The sequence below is a fragment of the Acanthisitta chloris genome, unplaced genomic scaffold (genome assembly GCF_000695815.1).
Source record: "Acanthisitta chloris isolate BGI_N310 unplaced genomic scaffold, ASM69581v1 scaffold28249, whole genome shotgun sequence".
Classification (NCBI taxonomy): Eukaryota; Metazoa; Chordata; class Aves; order Passeriformes; family Acanthisittidae; genus Acanthisitta; species Acanthisitta chloris.
In genome coordinates, this window is record NW_008692362.1 from 1 (window position 1) to 21,486 (window position 21,486).

The 21,486-nt window shown below is 36.3% G+C and overlaps 1 protein-coding gene across 2 annotated transcripts; it reads left to right on the forward strand.

Moving 5' to 3' along the window:
* The first annotated feature begins 1,514 nt into the window (after window positions 1–1,514).
* Window positions 1,515–16,516, forward strand: KPNA5 (karyopherin alpha 5 (importin alpha 6)). 2 transcript variants are annotated; one of them, XM_009082647.1, is made up of 13 exons: window positions 1,515–1,643; window positions 3,958–4,059; window positions 4,142–4,241; window positions 5,026–5,120; window positions 5,881–6,012; window positions 6,275–6,363; window positions 7,546–7,645; window positions 9,133–9,296; window positions 10,322–10,400; window positions 11,371–11,496; window positions 12,327–12,454; window positions 13,985–14,163; window positions 15,833–16,516. In XM_009082647.1, exons 1-13 carry the CDS (start codon window positions 1,515–1,517, stop codon window positions 16,018–16,020), a joined length of 1,611 nt encoding a protein of 536 aa, XP_009080895.1. In that variant the 3' UTR covers window positions 16,021–16,516. The 2 variants fall into 2 exon arrangements, with proteins under 2 accessions (XP_009080895.1, XP_009080896.1); XM_009082648.1 differs by having other exon boundaries at window positions 3,958–4,044.
* The last annotated feature ends 4,970 nt before the right edge of the window (window positions 16,517–21,486 follow it).

The following is a 21,486-nucleotide window of genomic DNA, read 5'->3' on the forward strand; positions in this document are numbered from 1 at the left end:
CGAGTGTAGTTTCGCAGCGCAGAAGCGCAGGCATTCTTGGAGCTAGATGCAGAAGGTGTGGAGCCTGAAGAGATCACGGACTGACAGTCTTCTTGCCCGTGTGATGTCTGCACCAAAACCCTTGTGGGAGAAATGAAGCTATAAATTCATAAGTTTTTCTTTCTGAAAACAGTTTTGATAAGACACTTCTTGCAGCTGACATTGTGTTACTCTTTATAGAGCTGGTGGTGCTTCTCTTGTTCAGCCCATTGCTTGGCCTGTCAGTTTTGTGGGCACAACTAAATTAGCAAGGCATAAAGGACTGAGAAAAGGATGATGCTCTAGGGCTAGTTAAGCTAGTAGCATTGTTGAAAAAATATCTTTTTTAATTTTCTTCTTTATTTATGCCTCAAAAGTTATGTTACTTGCTAGAAATTTGCTTTAGACAGTGGCACACTTAGCTTCTTGGTCTGGAGATGGCAGTAGTTTACTTGGGTTCTTGTGAAGCAAATACGTTTGGATGAAACAGGCTGCTGAGTCCTTGGATGTCTTGTTGATATCAGCCTAAGCCTGCAGTCTGTTTATTGCTCAGCTGGTCTTGGTACTGCTGACATAAAAAACAAAGTCCCCAAAACTGAAAACAAATTGTGTCACATGGAAGTTAATAGAGAATTGTGCACAGCTCAGGAGCTGTAGTTTACATGCTTTCTCCTTCTGGGAGAATTCCAAACAAGTGATAGTTTGTGTAGAATCTTAAATCATATTTTTGACAGTTGTTTCTCAGACAAAGGCAACAGTTTTAGCTTAAAAAAGCACCATGTTACTAACAACCTTTTGATCATTCCAGTGACAGAATCATGTACTATCACTTTTATCTTTTCACAGCTGATATGACTGAATGACAGCCAGATTCTAATCCTCTAATCCATCAAAAGAATTGTTTGAGAGAGTCAATAAATTTGTTAGTTTAAAATGGAAAGGAGCATGCCTATCTGGGTGCTGCTGACCCTTGAATTGTTTTTCTGCATATAGTTTAGAAGGATATGCAGCATAACTTTTAGATCCTGTTAGTTTGCAAGATAGTGGAAGTAGAGAAACAATGCCATAAGGTATTAACTGAAGCAATAATTACTGTAGGTTTTCTTCTCAGGTTTGTCCTTATTTGTAGTACATTTAATGTCTTCTTTATGAGAGGAGGAACACATTTCTTTACTTGCTGACAGAATCAAAATTTAGCAACCTAATATCTTTGATTTTTGTATCTCAGTTTGCTCATACGACCTGTAATTTCTTTTTGCAGTAGCTTATGTCCTGTAATGAAGCAGCTGATCCTTGAGATGAGCTGTCATTGAATCTGCAGTTTAGAAATGCCTATGCCAGCAAAGATTTTTCTCTGATTTCGGTGAACTGGCTATTGCAGGCAGATGCAGGAACATGTAGCTGTCACTGTAGATACTTTTGTAGTACAAGAGATGACAGGTTTGTCCTGCAAGGTTTGGCCTTTTGGATTAATTTTTTTTTTCTTAACAGACAACATGGCAAGCCCGGGAAAAGATAACTTTCGAATGAAAAGCTACAAGAATAATGCACTTAATCCCCAAGAAATGCGCAGGCGAAGAGAGGAGGAAGGCATTCAGCTTCGGAAACAGAAAAGAGAAGAGCAGGTAAACATCTTGGGGAGCTATTAATTGCTGAGTGCTGTTGAAGCTATACTCAGATATGTGAAAGGACCTGAGCAGACTCCTCCTGTGGAGTAGAATGCAGAGTGCCAGGTTGAATGTTTTCTCTGCATTCTTGGGAAGCACCAAGCACCTCTCAATAAGATCATAAAAAATGTGCAGAAGCCCTTCTCAGTCACTAGGGCATGCAGATGTGAGACCTGTGTCTTTAACTTTAGTCCTTAGTCTAGGTTTAAACATGTGAGACTGGACTGAAAGAATACTCCTGTTTCCAGTAAGGATTTGGAACCTTGCATTCTCTTCCAGAGTTTGGGACAAAGTTCTGCTGTTTGAAGGGAGAGGATTATTTTCATCTTTGATACCATACTTCAAATTGTCTAAGAGCTCTTCTACAGTAACTTAGTAAGGTGGCTACCAATTAGTGTCCCTGAACTATGACAGAAATATCTGCAGTTGTCCTCACTGAATTTTTAGTGATCGAGTATGTGGAACATTGTATAATTTAATAGTTCGTGGTAGTTAATTTTCCAAAGATGTTTAATAGTTTCTTGCCAGGTAGTTTGATTTCTTCTTGGTCTAAAACAGCTGAATTTGTCTCCCAGGAAAGTAAGGAATGTAGTTTGCTTTTCTGCTTGGTCTAAAGTGGCTGCATTTGTCTCCCACAACCTAGAGAGTGTCCCAGGCTCTGATTTACCGTCTGCTCTGAGGTGGGAATGCTTACCCTTCTACTGGGAAAGGGGTGCTAGTGCTTGGAAAAAGAATTTAAATTAGTTGGGCCAGAGAAGTAAGCACTAGTATGATACTGGAGCATTTACCTGTGAGTGGGTGACTGCACTGCAGTTTCTGCTGAAAGTTTTGTTTGCATCTTTTGTAATAAATACTCCCTAGATAAATTATGAAAATAATGGGTGTTTCCTCTCCCGTGCTGACTGTTGTAACAATGAGGCTACTGTTATGTTCTCCTTAATCTTAGTTTGTTGGACTGGTGGTTTGTACCTCTTCCTGAACTGGTGAGAACAAGTTTATGCAGGGAGATGAGACAGCTTTTGCTCCAGAAGAACTTGTAACTGGTAAATAGACCCTGGTCCTAATCAGTAACAGTGTAGACATTTCAACCAAGAGTTTCTGTGTCCCTCTTGAGTGCTAGAAGAATGACTGGTCTTCCAAGAGAGGGACATTGCTTCTTCTTCCTTTGTGGGTGTAAATAGAGTTAAACCTTATTTACATTCAGGACTGTGCAGTTGTTTTGTGTCCAGGATAATGCCCAGTCCAGAAGTGCATTGAACAAGGGAGAGAATGCCTTCTTTTAGGTACCTGTTTGAAATGCAGCTAGATGTAAACGTGAAGTTGTTTCTGTAGTTTTGGACAGGTACAACAGCAGAAAACTAGGTCTGTAGACACCTAGAGAACAAAACCTTGAGTATTTAGTAGGTGCTTTCATTATTATGCTGACAGGTGAAGTCTTAGCCAGTGCCCTGAGATTCTGTGATTTATTTTTAAAGGTACCAACATAATATTCTTAGAATTGCTAATTACATTAGTTGTAAGTGCAGTAATGGAATAAAGATACAAATTTAGGTTTGGTTTCTAGAAGAGAACAGGCCAATGTGCATGTTTTGCTTGTATGCCAGAAAACGAAGAGGCCCTCATTAGACATAGCTAGGAGTGCAGGTATGTATTTTGAGCCTAGGCAGTGCATGCAGCCAATTGTAAAGCGATTTTTGGACACAGAAAATGCTTAATGTTACATAGTCTGAAAGTTCACCTTGAAGCTATGCTATTTTTTCTCCAGCTTTATTAAAATAATGTTTCTGTTTTAATCTTTCTGCAACTGTGTATGAAATACAGGTGCTGCTTAATAGTCTTCTCTTGAAGGGAGGAATGCCATGTGCTGGCACACAAACATGGGCTATGGTTTTAGCCTGTGAACTACAAAAGGGAAAAGTAGCTCGTAGAATACTGTTTTCTGCTTAAAAGGGAATGTTAGTTATGAGGTATAAAAGACTAAAAGTTTTTCTTGCGTGTGGAAAACTTTATGGATCTTTTATAATTAAAACAAACTTCAGTTTTTAAGTATCTATCTCAAGTATTGCTGTGCAGTTTATCAAGTTACAGATATAGTAGTGTTTTTAGCCTTTATTGTCTTTTAAACTTCCACGTGGAATTCCCCTTGCAGGGGAAGGTAGGTGGTTGAAATTCTTTCACTAGTATTGGTGAAAGTATTTCTTCAGGTGTGTATGCCACCAGTACCCACTCTGTGGTAACTTCTCATGTCTCCCCAAAATTCTTCTTTGTTCAGCTGTTTAAACGCCGAAATGTTTCTCTCCCGGGAAATGAAGAGTCTATGGTGGAAAGTCCAATTCAGGATCCTGATGTCAGCTCTACTGTACCTATTCCAGAGGTAAGTACTTTAGAGTGTGTTTAAAATGTTATCTATTAATGCACATAGTTCTAGACATAAGAAATCCTACTTTTATTTTTAGGAAGAAGTTATTACAGTAGATATGGTACAGATGATTTTTTCGGATGATCCTGATCAGCAACTCACAGCAACTCAGAAATTCAGAAAATTGCTGTCTAAAGGTACATAAATATTGCCTGATTGTTGTTTGGGGTTTTTTTTCTTCATTCTTTGTTACTATGAATTATAGTTAGAGTCAGTTAACCTTTAGTTTTGTTTTGCTTTAAGATAGAGCTTGCTGAAACTTCTGGTTCTGTTTATAGAGAAACTGTGCCAAATCTCTTCCGACCTAATGGCTAAATACAGAAAGCTTCATTTGAATAATGCTAAGTCTTTTAGACAAAGTAACAAAAACAAGGATGTTTTGATTGAAGCATCCAGGGCAGTAACTAACTGCACACTAGCATACTTACAGTAATTGTTGCAGTGATTCAGTTTCTGATGCTCATTCTGTAATTGAAGGGAGAAAAATTACATGGCTGCCAAAGAACAGTTGTAACTTGTTTTTGTTCAGACTGTGAGATATCCAGTCTTAAATTTGTGTAGCATGATAGGTAGATGTGTGCTTGGTCACTTCAAATAGTATCTAGTCATAATTGCTCTTCCACAACCCGAGCTATAGGTTGAGGGGGAGCAGGGTTTTGTAACGTGTTAATAATGTGCCAATGGGTAATGGTCTCTGTTACTATTATTGTACATACTAGGGTGTTTACTCAGTTGTAGTACTTTGTAGAGATGATCCTGCAGTCTTCTCAAGTCAAAAGTTTAACTCTTTCATTTGAAAATAAAATGATTGAATGCTAAAAATTATGATAAGAGTAGCAAATCATATTCATGTTTTGTGTCATAGTGAATAAGTAATTTATCTGGTCTTTTTACAGAGATGTTTTTGTTTTTATTCCCTAGAGCCTAATCCACCTATAGATGAAGTCATACAAAAACCAGGAGTAGTACAGAGATTTGTGAAATTTCTAGAGAGGAGTGAGAATTACACTCTGCAAGTGAGTTTGTCTGGTGCTGATTGAGGGTTTGGAATGGGATTAAAAACTCTCCAAAAGAGCTCTGGAAAGCATGTTTTGTTTGGTGGTTTGGGTTTTTTGTAATAACCACATCACTGAACCTGTCCATTTTAGTTATTGCCACTAAAATAGTGACTTTGGTGAAATCATTGTAGATTCTAGAGTGATGGATTCAGCTGGACAAACACTTGGGTATTAAAAGCAGAGGGTGTTCAAGAGAGTTTGCAGAGTGGTATATTAAGATCATTGGCACTGATGTGTGAGCAGAAACTGGTTTGTTAGTGTTGAGTATATTGTACTTTTCAGCTGAAATCTTAGAAAATAAAAAGAGTAATAGAGGGAACTGAAAGGCTTGTTTGAAACCCTTTTAGAGAATCCTCGAGAAATACCTAGTTAATGGTAGGAATAACTAGTTCTGTCTACTTACCCAGGGATTGGTACTCAGGCCTTCTGTGCATTCGTACTGGAAGAATTAACAGAAGGGATTTGAATTCTTCCTTGCAGTCAGTGCTGTGAGCCAAAATCTAAAAATAACGGCACTACTGAAGGTTCGTACAAGCAGAGAATTTGTCAATGCCAAGTATTTTATTGTAGAGAAAGTACTATAGTAGTAATTGCATTTTAGTGGAAAGGAAGAAAATTGGAAAATTAACCTCTGTAACTCCCATGTCAAACTGTAATTCGTGAATTTAAGTTTTACTGCTGTGTGGTTTAATGTGGTCATCTTTGTGCTCCTCAACAGTTTGAAGCAGCTTGGGCTTTGACAAACATAGCATCTGGGACTTTTCTACACACCAAAGTCGTAATTGAAACTGGAGCTGTTCCCATTTTTATTAAGTTACTTAGTTCAGAACATGAAGATGTACAGGAGCAGGTAACTGTTTTCTTGAGGGGTTTTATAACTACTTAAAATTTTGTGAATGTTTTTTCAGGGTTGTGGGGTTGGATAAGCTTTGAGTCCCATTTGCCTACTAGCCAGTTGATCTGTCTCCACTAAGATAAAAATTTACTGTTGGTGTATTTTTTCCCTTATGGATTTGTTTCTATTCTATAACATTTGCTGTAAAAAGTGTAGACTGTCTGTAAATGTTGATTTGCCAGCATGTAGAATTCACTTGGATGCTTTGCTTGTTAAGGCAGTGTGGGCTCTTGGGAACATCGCTGGTGATAATGCAGAATGCAGAGACTTTGTTTTGAACTGTGGAATATTGCCACCCCTCTTGGAGTAAGTACTGTAAACTAATGCTGTAATTATAGTGTACATGTATTAGGTAACTGTAAACTTCAACTTAAAATTTACTTGAAAAGAATATAAGGTTGTTTGGGTTTTTTTAAATTGAGAATGCTTCTTTTTATTATATCACTTCAAATGTTTCTATGGTTTGGGATTACATGAGTTTCATGTATATCTTTAATAATTAGTCCATGACTGGAAGCTTTCCAATGTTTGCAGGGGAGAAGTGTTATTTCACAGGTATGAAATTTCTATATTGTGCAGAACTCTGTTGCCAGATTTCTGGGTGTAAAGGGTGGGAGATGTGTTTTAACTCACGATTGCATTTGTATGATTTGAACTGGCTGGGCTCTAGGCTGGTTTCCCCACCTTTGTTCAATAGCTCCAAGCTCCAGTCTTCCTATCTATCCATTTGTTTATTGAGATGAGCTGACAGAGTAGTTGCTACATGAGCTATATTCCACTAGATTGCTCTTCACTAGGAATAATATTCCAGCATTTACTACATGCTTGCAATGGGATGTAAGGTAGCTTCATCACAGGGAAAACATTTGCACAGCACAGATATTGTTCAGTTTAGTATTTCTTAAGGTAATAAAATGCTTTTCAAAATTGTGAAGCATCTTAAAATAGTAGAGGAGAATGGGATTACCTTCCTGGAGGATTTTAAAGGATTAACAGTTTTAGACATTTTGGTATGTATCCGAAAGTACCTGATATCTCAGGTGTTGAATCTGTTTCATGTTCTATTTGAGAAAAAGAGTAAATTGTTCATTTTCTATTAGAAAATCTTTCAAGTTCTAACTTTTTTATGGTACTATTTTTATTATTATTAATTACAGTCTCTGAATGGAAACAGCGAAGTTCATTCAAGGGAAGGTTGCATCTCCTAGTGCCTTCTAAAGATCCTCAAAAAAGATTCATTGAATGATTTTTCATATGAGCAATGATTTACTGTATATGCATACACTTGCTTTGGGAATGAGACATCCATGCAAAATAATCTGTTTGTATTCAGTGAGTGTAAGAAAATATTTGCAGCATGTAAGCTAATGAGAGGAATAAATTAAAACAAGTGCCCAATAATAGAATTTATTTTTCTGATTTGAGGTACAGTTGGTAATAATAGACATAAAATTACCTGACTTTTTAAATTCTTGTTGTCTCTCACAGACTGTTAACAAATTCAAGTCGTCTTACAACAACTAGAAATGCAGTCTGGGCTCTCTCAAATCTCTGTAGAGGAAAGAACCCACCTCCAGACTTCAGTAAGGTATAATAAAGTAGTAATTTTGAGAAATCAGAAAGCTAAAGACAACTTATGTTTGTAATATTTTATAACAAACAGAATCTTTGAATCTGTGTAAAGATTCAATTTTATGTTTTTAATGTAATCACACAGTCTTGTCCATCTGTTGTATCTGTGAAATATCATGTGCTTTGACACCAATCAAATTGCTTATGAACTTCAGAGTATATTTAGTCAGGTGCAAATAGTCATTCACTGCTGTGAAATAGACAATTAATACATTCAGCCCTAAACCCTTTGGGACCATATTTTCTCCAGAACTGTTTTAGAGAATATGAGTTATGATTGAAGCTGCTTTATTTGCTTTCTTGTTTGTTTATGACTGTGACTGCATGCTGCATGAATAAAATTTCAGATTTTCTGCTCTGTCAGATGCAATTAAATCAGACTGATGACAGAGATGATTTGCCTGTAAGTTCTCCCCTTTCTTCCTCTTCTCTACAGTATGTGCTTATAAAGACAGGATCACTGTAGAGGCTAGTAGGAAATTTAGCTTCTTATTTTCAGTATGAAATGAGTTTCTGGTAAGGTTAATGACATTAAAAGAGCTGAACATTGGATATTCTGGTAGAAGAGACTGAGGTTAAATGATCATTAAAGATAATCTGGAGAGAGTTTATCTCAAGAGTTAGAAATTACTGTCACTGCTACTTAATAATTCTTGGAGGGATATTAATGAAAAAGGATTAGTTAATCAATTATCTCATAATTGCTCTGCCTAAGTTATATCCTTTAGTAGTGTGTTTTTCTGATGGTGAAAAACAGTAAGATTTCTTGCTGCTTAAACACACTTCAGTGGAAAAGGATGCCCTCTAGGCAGCTGCTGCTAAGAATAGGTCCTTTGCTTCTTGCAGTAGTACCAGTTGGACACGTAACAGAGGAAATTCCCAGCAGAAACCTGTCAGGTTCCAAGTGGTGTTAAGATGGTCTAGTTCATTTGGCTCTGTGCATGGAACTTATCAGAGGGTACAGTCATAGTGAGAACTGAGATCACGTGTTGCTTGTTTGATTGGTTCAGTGAATGTTGGGTCCTCTGTGAATTGCTCTTAACTTGCTTATTACAAATAACTGCAAGTACTCCTACAAAGACAGCAGTGAAAAAAAAACCTTTATTACTCTGAGATTCTATTCCCCGAGTGACTAAAAAAGCCTCAGTAACTCCTGATCATCTGATTACATGTAAAAGCAGATGGTCTTTGTTTCAGCTGAACAGTTGTATACTTAATATAGTATTTCTGAATAAATAGCCGTGAATCAGAATTTATCCAATTTGCCAGTTTGAATTGGATATCTGGTTTAATCAGGAAGTGTTCCACCTAGTCCTGATTCATTAATGAGCTCATGTACTTTGGCAGTAAGTAGTTTTGCACGTTTATACCTTTGCAGCGTGTTCTCTGAAACTTGCAAAATACAGAACTCCTAACTTGATGCAATGTTTTTCTTTAACCTAGGTTGCTCCTTGCTTAAATGTTTTATCAAGACTGTTGTTTAGCAGTGACCCAGATGTATTAGCAGATGCCTGCTGGGCCCTCTCTTACCTGTCAGATGGTCCTAATGATAAAATTCAAGCTGTTATTGATTCTGGAGTTTGTCGAAGATTGGTAGAGCTGCTTATGTAAGTCTTCTGTCCAGCGAATCAATGTCTTACAGTACTGTTAATATTAAAACTGTGCGGTGTTCTCTCACCTCAAGTTTTAATTCATTTTGTGGGAAATGGTGAACACTAATTCAGTCTGAAACGTTTTAAGCTGCTTGGTAGGTTGCTTGGCTCCTAGGATTATTCCTGAGTTTGACAGTGAAAAAATGTTTTCTCCAAAGTATCCCTTTATAATCTTTAAAACTTAGTGTAAGATTTCATATACGTGTAGGAATTGAAGGGTGAAGGCTGAAGACCAATCTTGAACCATAAATTAATTTTTTTTTTTCATTTCACTGTTGTATTTTCCTTTCTGGGACATATAATTGCACTACAGACCCAACAAAGTTCAGAGGCAGGCTTGAGCAACTTTTGAACTGTTCCAGTGTATTTGGTTTATGGTTCATTATTTTCCTAGAAAGGAAGACTAAATCCTTGCGTTCACATGGAGCTGCAGAGTAGGTCAGGATAGTAGTTTGCAGCACTGACAGCTCAGCACAGTTCCCTGTGAAAAGCTCATTTGCACAGCTGTTAGGAGAGAGTGCTTTGTCTTCTGTAGAAGCTCTAGGACAACCGAGTAGATTTCCTTCCCCCACACCTCAGAGAGCTGAATATGGGGTTTATGTATTGGCTTCTGGGGTTATTGACTTGCACGAGGGGGAAGTTTGCTTACAAAGGGAGGCTGCTAAGTTTTAGCATGCACCTTTTGTTTTTGTGGATATTAAATGATGGAGGTTCCAGTACTGTATTTAATAATACTTGAGCTGGGTGAAATAGATCTGCTCAAAGTTGTGATGTTTGGTAGGAGTGCCCTTTCCTTGTATCAGCAATTCTGTTGTGGGCTTACAGTTGTCAAATTTGGCTGAACAGGGGGAATGTGTAATAAGTAATGCAGTGTTTTCTATAACTAAAAACTTAGCACCTGAAGTAAATCATTGTTCACTGAAAATGCAAAATTATGCTTTAACATGTGGTATATCAAGCAATTTAATATTTGTCTTCAGGCATAATGATTACAAGGTGGTATCCCCTGCATTAAGAGCAGTTGGAAATATTGTTACTGGAGATGATATCCAAACACAGGTAAGACTAGTTGATTTAAGAAAAATTAATTGGCAAGACATAATTTGGTAAAAGTTGTTGCAAAATACATGTCCCGTACAAGTATCTGCATATGTCACTGAAAGAGGCTCTGTAGACATCTGTGTTGTTAATTTGACAATTTAGGCTGCTGTTTTAAACATTAAATAATATAAGGCTGAAAAATTTTTTTACAGCATTGTTTCTAGTGGATTGCTTCATTCCTGTGTGGTACTTTGACTCTTGCTTCCCTTTTTTTTTTTTTCCCCCCCCCACACCTTGCTGGGGGTTCAGTTATATATTATGGTTCCCCTTTTTTCAGTCTCCAATGGCAGTTGAAGTAAGCAATGGTCATACTTGATCTGTCCCTGAATTTGTACGTGGTAGTCTTTCCAATGCCATTTACATTTATATTTGCATTTATTTTTTAACTTTTAGGCAAATGAATTGAGTTTAAAGCAATGCTGGAAATACTAAAGCAGCTCCTGCTTTGTAAAGAATCATGTCTAAAAGGCTGGCAGAACTGGTATAAAGGGAAAATAAGGAAAACAGTTAATTACATAATTTGCTGTAAACTTTATAGGAGAGGATTTTGCTAAGGAATTAAGTAGAAAACCTTTGTCTCTGAAGAAAAATAACTGTACAAATTTGATGTGCATTTCTCAGTTGTTTTCAGTTATTCATATTTTAGCTGTCAGCAGCCTCATTTAGTCTCACTGTTGTTCGTTTGCTCTGAACTCAGTTGAAGGCAGATTCCTTCCAATTGCTGGATTGCCTGTTCACACACTACACCATTGAAGACTTTAATTTAGCAGCATGTTATCTGTGGTACTTTGTATAATATAAATGTGTGGCAAAATCTTTCAAAGTCATCTGTAAAATGCTCTCAATTTTTTGTATATGTAAGTATATTGCTCAAGCCAATATATATGTATATTGTCCAACCCAATTCTTAATTCTCATGTTATTTTAGGTCATTCTGAACTGCTCTGCATTACCCTGTCTCTTGCACTTGCTTAGTAGTCCCAAGGAGTCTATTAGAAAAGAAGCATGCTGGACTGTTTCTAACATTACTGCAGGAAACAGAGCTCAGATTCAGGTAAAGGCTGTGAATTTACTTCATTGGGTTTGTTTTCATTTTACTACTTCACTTGTTTTTCCTTCACAAGGAGAAGTAAGTAGATACTGCATTATTTATTTTAGTCCTAATTGTCTGTAGTTTTACCTAACTTGTGTTTTATTTTAAATTTTAAAAGATTACTATAAATAAAAATAGCTGTTATAATTTGTAATAGAGGAGCTGATAAATTTCTCTCAAAGGGATTTGATCAATGCTTATGAAGCAAATCAAAGGATACTTCTCTTGGATCTGACAGGAAGAATTATTTTTCCTTGTGGGATCATCTACTGCCACATTCTCTTTAATTTTGTTTGCATTGTAATAGATGTGTTAAAGTAATAAGCAATTTTTCTTTTAAAAAAAAGTTAGACCAAAACTTCTTGTACAAATCTGTCCATTGAGAAGTGGACAACTCTACCAGTTTGGAAATACTGAGCATTTTAATTGGATAAAAAAACCTCTGTAATGTCATCAATGCTGAGTTGTATTTCTTGTGGAAGCTACTAAATCCTGACTGTTGTTCCAGGTGTCTGAAGCTACCTGGAAAAATGGTTCTGATTGATAAAAATGAGAATTCTGAATCAGAGTACATGTTTTAATATGGTTTTCTTTTTCCCCTCTACTTCAGTCAGAGATGAAAATATTATTTCTTGATGTCATTTAAAATATGTAATAATTTCTCCAAATAGTTTGTATGGTGCCTTCTGACAAAATATTCTTTGCAGACATCACTAGCTCTTGTAGTTAAGGATATTAGTGTTCTGAAATATTTACTAATTGTCATAAAATATTCCATTTTCATCTTATAGGCTGTTATAGATGCAAATATCTTTCCAATATTGATTGAAATTCTTCAAAAAGCTGAATTTCGCACCAGAAAAGAAGCAGCGTGGGCCATAACTAATGCAACATCAGGAGGCACCCCTGAACAGATTAGGTGAGTTTGTGTATGTTGCTGTTTTCTCTGCCTGAGTATCTTCTCTAAGGCATTTGGATTTCTGCATTTTGATTTTGACAAACATAGCAACAAAATCCGAAACACAACTGGAGTTCCCTGAAACTGTACAGGGGCTAAGCATAGGAATTCAGAAAAATCAGAGAAGTACATACTGTAAACTTAGTAACTTGATCACACCTAAAGCTTTCACAGGGTCATCTTCCAGAGCTGATAGTGTATTGCCAAATGCAGTTGGAATAGTCACAGTGTTTGAAAAGGGAAAAGTTGGGGAGGGTTGTTGGGGTGGGATTGAATATTTGTGAAGACACTTCAGAAATTTTAGTGGTTTCTTCATGTATTTTAAACTCACTATTATTTTAAAGCAGATATCTAAACGTTTTCAAACCTGATCAAAATTTTACTGTCAGTAGCTACTTGAACTTCTAGAATAAAATGCTCTCTGGTTTCTCTGAGTACTGTCATTGTAATGATCACTTTGGATCAGTAGTTGATAAATTGGTTTATAAATTACCATATTATTTGGGAACCAGAACTGAAAGTGGTGTGATAAGTCTTCCAGCGTATCTGGGAGATCTGTTGCAATAAGTGCATGCTTATTTAAAATGTAAACAATCCTGATTTTCTCATAACCACTGAGTGTTATCAGAAGCAAGGAAAGTGTGGTGGTCTGGTTGTTTTCTTCTATTTTGGTTGTTTGTATATTGTAACATGTTAAAAATTCAGCATTTCAAAAAATAAAATCTAATTCAGGATCTTCAAATAGTAAATGTGATGTAGTACCATAACAGTAGCTTCTCCTCTAAAGCATAGTTAGATTGTCAGTGTCATGAAGTTGTAGCACTTCCAATGTCCTCAAGGTGCTACTGTGTAACTGCAGGATAATGTAGAACCACTAAATGAACTGTTATTTAGGCAAACATTGCCATTACATATTAGAAACAAAGACACAGGTTATGGCTTCCACAAGTTCATACACAAATTGGGAAAAGGAAGAATCTCAGTATGTTTGGGGGGGTTTATATTTACAGGTATGTCCTTCACTTCTTAGTAGGTGATGCTAATCTCCTAATGGGCTACTAGTGTGGACTGTGTTAGCACAGAGCAGTGCCCAGTGTTCTTACGTGTATCTAATGTGTTTTCTTGGTATTTTTACCACCACAAAATTTCAGCTGCCTGAGAAAAGAACTTTCTCCTAATACCTCTTCTCTTACATTCAGTTAAACCCATCTGACAATCGTAAGTGAAAAGAAATTGAAAAGACTACAGATTCCACACTCCAATTAGGAATAAGCACATTAACTTTTCTTATTAGGATAGGTTATAATGTTAATTCCATTTGAGGCTAAGTTTATCTTTGCTTTATTGCATGTTTTAGAAATTTTTTTGTTTCAGCCACTTTTTTTTTAGCAGCAGTAAGTACCAATGAGTGGTAGACTGGCATGTCAGAATAAATGTGTTGGATTATCAATTCTTCTTTCCCCCTCCCTCTGGTTTTTTTCTGTTGTGAAGGTATTTGGTAGCACTAGGTTGTACCAAGCCTCTTTGTGACCTGCTGACTGTGATGGATTCAAAAATAGTACAGGTGGCTTTAAATGGACTCGAAAATATTCTGCGTCTTGGAGAGCAAGAGTCGAAGCAAAATGGAATGGGCATTAATCCTTACTGTGCCCTTATAGAGGAAGCATATGGTAAGAAAGTACTTCTTGTACATACCTGAACTTCCTTATTCCAGGCTGTACAAACAAAATCATTGTGAATCATTTTGAAATTTGTAGATAAGTTTAATATAAGAATTACTTCAAGCATAAGCAGACATAAAATACTGTAAGATAAGTAATGTAATGTGGTGGGAAAAGTGGCTAAATGCAGCAAACATCTGGATGTTTATCTGTGGTCAGTTTATGAAATGTCCTTCTAGAGAAACATGCTCAGAAGTATTTAAGGCACAGGTGTCCCAGTCTGTTTGAGCCATGCTTTGCAGATGTTTATCAGCCATTCCTAAATGCAGTTTCTGTTACTTTAATACACAGTCCTGTCTGGTACAGTTTCATTGCCAACAGGCTGAAAGATTAGGTTTTGTTTCACTGATTCCCAAAGTTGGATCACTTTTAAGCATAGTAAGTACCAGCAGTAGCAAAATCAACTTTGGCTCATAAAAAGTTCTACCTGCGAAAGTATTTTGTTCTGTTTCTTGTAAGAGCTGTCAAATTAAACCACATTTTAAAGGCAGACTATCAAGAACAGTTGTGGAATTTCATGACTGGACGCTTTTGATTTAACAAAATTAGTGTTAAAATTGGCTTATCATGAAACTGGCATAATTTTTTGATCAGTTTTTGTATCTCTGACAAAACAAAATTGGCAGACATTTGTAGTTCAGAAACTGCTAGTGGCAGTTCTAGTTGACCACGTTGTATCTGATTAGATAGTACTAACTTGCTGTAAAGCAGTCTTTAAATCTGAATTGCCTGTTACAGAGTTTAATTTCTAAAATCAAGTGCATACTTGAAGAACTTTGCAATTGAATATGTGAGAGACCTGAGTACTGAATACTTTAATGCAATTTATTCTGTTCCAGATTTTGTTCACAATTTCGACTCTTGAATGTCTAAAGTTGTCTTTTTTCCTTTACCAGCTCAGCATAGGCTGCTGAAGTTGCAGAGTATAAGTACAAGTAGGGAAAACAGCTAATTCTGTCACCCCTGTTGCTTTGGACTCTGCAGTCACCAGAAGAGTTCATATGAGCTCTTTCTGATCCAACTGAAGTGAAAACTGAATTAACTTAAATAGCTAAACAGTGTTGTATCAACCTAAACTGACTGCAAAACACTTGATTCTTCCAACAGAGCAAAGTTTGTGCCTTGTAGCTTGCAAATTATAAACCTTTGGGAAGATAATACCTTCAAATGTTACGATTAAATTTGAGAAAAGATACCAGAGTGTGCCCAGTGATGATTCCATAATAGGAGGCAGAATTTAGAGCTGGGGAAGACTGAGAGAGTAAAAGAAAAGAAATTGGGATATTAGAAATTGCTGTAGCAAACAGTTTTATGCTACCCTAGTTCTGTACAGATTCGATTTCTTTATAGGCATGGCATATTTCTTTGGAGATACTACAGCCTCTTCCTCCTTAGTTTAATTTATATGCTTTTAGCATAGTTTAAAAATTAGTTTGGACAGAAGAAAATGCAGACTAGAAATACTGGGTTAGGAAATTGAGAATCTGTGATATTGAATGAATTGAGGTGATTTGGATTGCATTTTTTTTATCTAGAAAGTACCACTAAGCTGTTTCCCTTTGAATTTGTCATTCATTTTAGTAACTAGATTTTTGAAAATGTTTTATTTTGAATTTAGGACTTGACAAAATTGAATTTCTTCAGAGGCATGAAAACCAAGAGATCTACCAAAAGGCTTTTGAACTCATTGAACATTATTTCGGTGTTGAAGAAGAGGACTCTAGTATTGCACCTCAAGTGGATGAAAGTCAACAGCAGTTTGTGTTCCAGCAGCAGGAGGCTCCAATGGAGGGTTTCCAGCTGTGAACTACTGACCTGAGCACAGGCATAAAATGTAAACACTTGCAGGGTTTGGATTTTGTTGTGGTGGTTTTTTTTTTCACAGAGGTCTTTTCTTTATGGCCAAAGTTAGAGGAAAAGTTGAATATGTTCTGCAGAAATAGATGAAGAAGCAGCTCATGCACTTTTATATATTGTGTTACAGACAACTGTTCTGTTTTATATTTGTGTTTTTCATTATCTCTCATGTACAGAAAACAACTGTGAGTAATCATGTCTAAAGTAAAGCATTAAATGTGATTTAAGAAGAACTGTTAAGCTAAGACTTGGTAGGATTTTAGGTAGTGGTTCTGAATTTTTTCATGTAGTCTCAAACTTCATATCAGCAATACAGTTACTGACAGTTACACTTTTGGCAGTAGGCTCGACTTGCCCAGTCTCTATCAAATCTACCTCTTGTATTGAAGCAAAAACATTGCTTCAGAACTAAGGCATGAAATAAAGATGAGCTTGTAAGAAGCTGAATTGGAATGTGAAAAATATTTATTTAAATTGTGAAACTTTTATGCATTACTTACTTAACAACACACTGTTGGAGTTTATTTATAAAGTGTATTTAAAGACATAATAGATATACATATATAATGCTAATTACCTAATATAATATTGAATATATGAAAAAGTTTTTTCTGAATTATGTGGGACTATTTTGGAGGTTTCAAATTGGAATCAGCAGAGAGTTTGCTGGTTATCTGATGTTGGCTCTGTAGTGAAAGCTGCTAAATGGCATTAAAAGTCAGCCACAACTGCAGTGCTTTGCCGTGGAAGCAGTTGCTGTAGTTACCACAAGAATGCTGCAGTTATGAATGACAGAGATGGTGGTTTGCACAAATCACCAAGCAGAAGGTTTATAGCTGTCTTCTGTCAAAACCTGGTAACACCTCTTTAGTTTGAGAAACATTGTAATGTTTGCCTTTCTGGTGCAGTAGCTTCTTAAGAGTTTAGACAGTAGGTGTTGTTTTTTGACCAAATATGCTACAGCCACTTGAATTGTTCTTTAAGTTAACGAATTTGGTTTTGTTTTGGTAAGACAATAGAAATACTGCAGTGGAGAATGAATAGTGAGTCACTCCTTTCCAGCTGAAGGAAAAGTTTGTTGTACTGTAAATAGCATTAAGTATGTGGACACCAAAACTAACTAGAAGTTATTGTCATTAAATATTTAGGCTCTACAATATACAGTGTTTGCTGTTAAACACTAAATGTAGAATTCTAATATTTACGTTAACAGTTTTGAATACCGAAAAATGTATGCTCTGCTTTGACTTGCATATAAGTAGTGTTTCTGGTGTATTAGTAGTATATCTCATTTGGAGAAATTAATACTTTGGGTTAATTCTGAAGTATTGCTATTTTTTATTACCTGTAATTAATGTATTAACATCAAACTCCTGGGTTAAGTGAGATCCTTGACATATGAGAGCATTCATGCTTCATAAAAAGCTGCAATCTAAACTCAAATCACTTACCCATGGCACTGTGCTTGTCACTAAACAATATTTTAATGCACTGAAAAATACAGGTTAAAGGTTGTATCATTTACAGTACCATTTTATATTTAGGATTTTTTTTACATGCAAGTTAAGATTCTAATATGTTTCACTTTGATGTTACAGCAATATATTCTATATTGTAATTGAATGTGGGACTTGAAGTGGATTTTCTAAGATTAATGGTCAGTTTTGACTAAGATGTAACCGGGAGGGAAGAAACCTCTTCTTGAAGTCTTTTTAGTGGAAGATAGAAGTGTAAGAAGTGTATATAGGAGTGCTGTTACTTTATGAACTCTGAATAATGAGATATTTTAGCAAATGACACTTTAAACCTAGATTTGTACAGCATACAACAGTTTTGAATAGTGTGATAATACTGAGTACAGCTGCCAAATTTTCATATAATGTTAGGTGATTGTACTTTATGCCCTTTTTACTCTCATAGTTTTAGGTTTTCATACGCCAACCTTCCTTCTTTCCCATCCTTCCCCTTACCCCCATCTGTCCAAGTACAGGGTAACAATCATGGAAATCTACTAAGGTTACTAGCAAATGCTGAATTTCAATGTTGTTCTAGTCTAAGAAAAATATTCAGGTAACAGGGTATTCCATTGTTCCTAACAACCTTGTTTTGATAACAGCCAGCTGTGCCTGCTTTTTATTTGGAGAACCCTGTAAAAACTACATTTATAAGCCTCTCTAATTTAAACCAAATCCGAACTATGAAAATCTTGATTGAAAGACTTGAAAATGAAGAAGAGAGGGGACATTAAAAGTATTTATTTGCTTTGGAATAATGTCTTCAGTTGTGTGGATATATTATTCTATATGTGTGAACGGTTAGTGACTGCACTTTACGCATTTATAGATAAACTATATTTCATGCCTCTGATACATTTAAATGGAACAGTTTAAAAGGGAACTAAAATTGATGGACTTTGGATAATGAAAATAATTATTTAAACTCAACATGTGGTTTACCCTAAAGTTGTTAAAAAATAGTAATGTAGGTTCATTATAAGCTAAATACACAGGATGGCCTCTCCTGTTTTATCACTGGGTTTACATCATACTTTGTTAAAAGCACATAAATGAACAACATAAAACCAGAGATTATGACTTGAGGTCAGCTCTGGTGTACTCATTTTTCAGGTAGGGGCATGAATATATTGATGTTGCCTAAACAGGTGAAACTAGTATGGAGAGAAAAACAAAACTGATATGAAAATCTCTTTCAGTTTGGTGTTTGATGGGGAATCTGAAGTGCCCCGTAAGATTTAAATGGGTTTAAAACAGGGGTTTGGGTGTAATTGAAAGGGTACCATTTGTTCTGCTTAAATGTGAATACTAACTATCTGATCTATGCAACTATGCAGAGCATAAGATTTTTTTACATTAGTTCCCTACTCTTGTTACACTGAATCATATCTAATTTTTTCATCATTGCACTTTTGTCCAAGGACTGGTTCATACAGCTTTTTAATTTTCTAGTGTTTGCTTTAAACACTGTTGCTAGCAGCAATCAGAAAATAGTAATAATGTTGGCACAGAAGTGTTAGCTGTAGAACAAGTTTGCAACTGGAAACTATTTATTGTTGGGCCTGTCTTTAAAAAAAAACAGTAAAGATGCACTATTGTCTTTCCTCCATGGTAAATTCTCAGTTGGCTTAAATTTATTAAATTTTACAACTGTGAATTTGTGTAATAGGTCTGCAAATTGCTGTGTGAAGTTTAGCTGTGACCTCAAGAGTTCACTGAAATCTGGAATGAGAAATTTCAGTTACTTATGTCACAATATCTTCATATAATGTGTGGAAACTAAATTACCTTATTAACTTCAGATACTAATAGTGCATCTTTAAATCCTGGCCAAAGGCCCATTACTGTAACAGAACACATATGAGTAGTATGCAATATTATGGAATGTTAAATCTCCAAATACCATGCAGAAACCAATAAAACCTATTTTACAGATGTTTCTTGTATTCATTTAGTGGTTCAATAAGTGTGGCTTCTTAAAACAAAATGTAAAGGCCATTTTGACTACATCATTGATGCAAATGAATTCAAACTGGCTCATTTTTGTGCTGAAAAACTATGCACTGTCATCAGACAGAAGACTTTCTGGTTTTAAATGTTTTGTAATTCTCTGGTCAGGCATTGAAATAGGTTTCCCAGGGAGGTGGTGGAGTCACCATCCCTGGAGGTGTTTAAGAGGTGTCTGCATCTGACACTGGAGGATATGGTTTAGGGGTTCCAGCAGAGTGGCAGGTTAATGGTTGGACCTTATGATCTTAGAGGTCTCCTCTAACCTTGAGGATTCTGTGATCTAACCAAAGATGCTTGATATTCTTAGGAAACTACCTCATCTCCTTTAAAATGAATTAATGCTTTTAATCATATGCAAAAGATTCTAGCTAATTTTAATTATATGCAACAAATACACTGAATATCTCCCTAATAAGAGACCTTCCCTTTCTGTTTGTGATGCTGTAACTACTTTTATTGTACCCAGTGTGTTCATATTACAGTTGTCCATGTATGGGTGAACCTCACTAATCGCACTCAGTTAATTTTGCCCCTACAAGGACATTCAGCTTTTCATGCAAAGTTACTTTGTCTTTGACTCCATGGCTAGTGCAGCCTCCTTCCGCCACTTGGCCTTCTTTGCCAAGTTCCAGCTTGTTAAGGACTCGTGACGTGCAGCAGCCTGTGGAAGTAAAACATGGACTGAAGAACAGTGTAGTGGGAGTAACCACCCCTGGGAAAGCTGCCCAACCTCGGGAAGGGCCAGAAACTGCTCACATGTTGGGAGGTGACAGAGACTAGGTTAGCTGGAACGTGGGTGCCACTCTTGGTGTAGGTTTGTGTGCTTTTCACAGAATCCCATCATTTTTAAGTATACTACAAAGCTGTACTCACCTTCTTAGCTGAGGCAATCACCGCAAAGCAGGCAACAATTGAGAGGCCAATCATGATGTAACAAGCTTTCACTCGAGCTTTGTTTCTTGCCCTGTCTAGCATCTCTGGCCTGCAATTAAAGTAGTGGAATTGAATCATTACAAAATGGTGAAGTAGCTCTTCAAAGCATTGCAGACAAAACACCACAATTGAAAAATAAAAATAGAATTAGCTTCTGAAATAAACCGCATCAGTTTGCTGTGGTTGGTTATGTACCACACAAAAACTGCATTTTCTGATTCTAATCCATTTCCCATAGAAAAGCAACATTTAATGGATTTAAACTGATTTTTATTTTTTTAACTGGAAAAAATTGCTCAGGCAATTAAGATTTGCATTTAAATGCTTGTGGTAAATACACCAGAAATCATGCCTTAAGCTCTGTTTAAAGACAGTGAAAATTAAGGGGGTTTATCTGTTCTAAACAGGTGGAGAAGTATATGTGATATTCCTTTCATTCCAAATTAATTTTAGAAATCAGTCACTGTCATATCTAACCTGTTTAGATGGTGTAGGCTAAGGCCTTTACAGAGCTGGTTAGGTGATTAAAGCAGAGTTTGTACTGCTACAAGTCAGAGTTTTTAGCTCTTTATTAGCAGCATCCTGATAGAAAGTGGCAGGTGATGTCAACCACCTCACTGTTACAGAAACACACACCTAAACAAGAACAATCTACATGATTATTTTTGCTGGTCACCAGAGGCAAAAACTTCTGCCCTCTATTTGGCAGTACTTGCTGCATGAGAGGTTTTGTCCAGCCCAGCAAACTGCATTGGTTCTACTCCTGTTTCCACCCTCCTGTGTCGTGAGCAGGCTGTGTGCCCCTGGGAACCAGCAGTACAGGAAATAATTAAAGTTGTCCCAAAACTTTCAGCTAAGTATTTTTCCAAGTCAGACATTATACTTGGGAATACAGTTTTTAAGATGTTAATAATGCTGGCTGTGCACCATTTTTCTTTCATAAATCATAACAAAAATG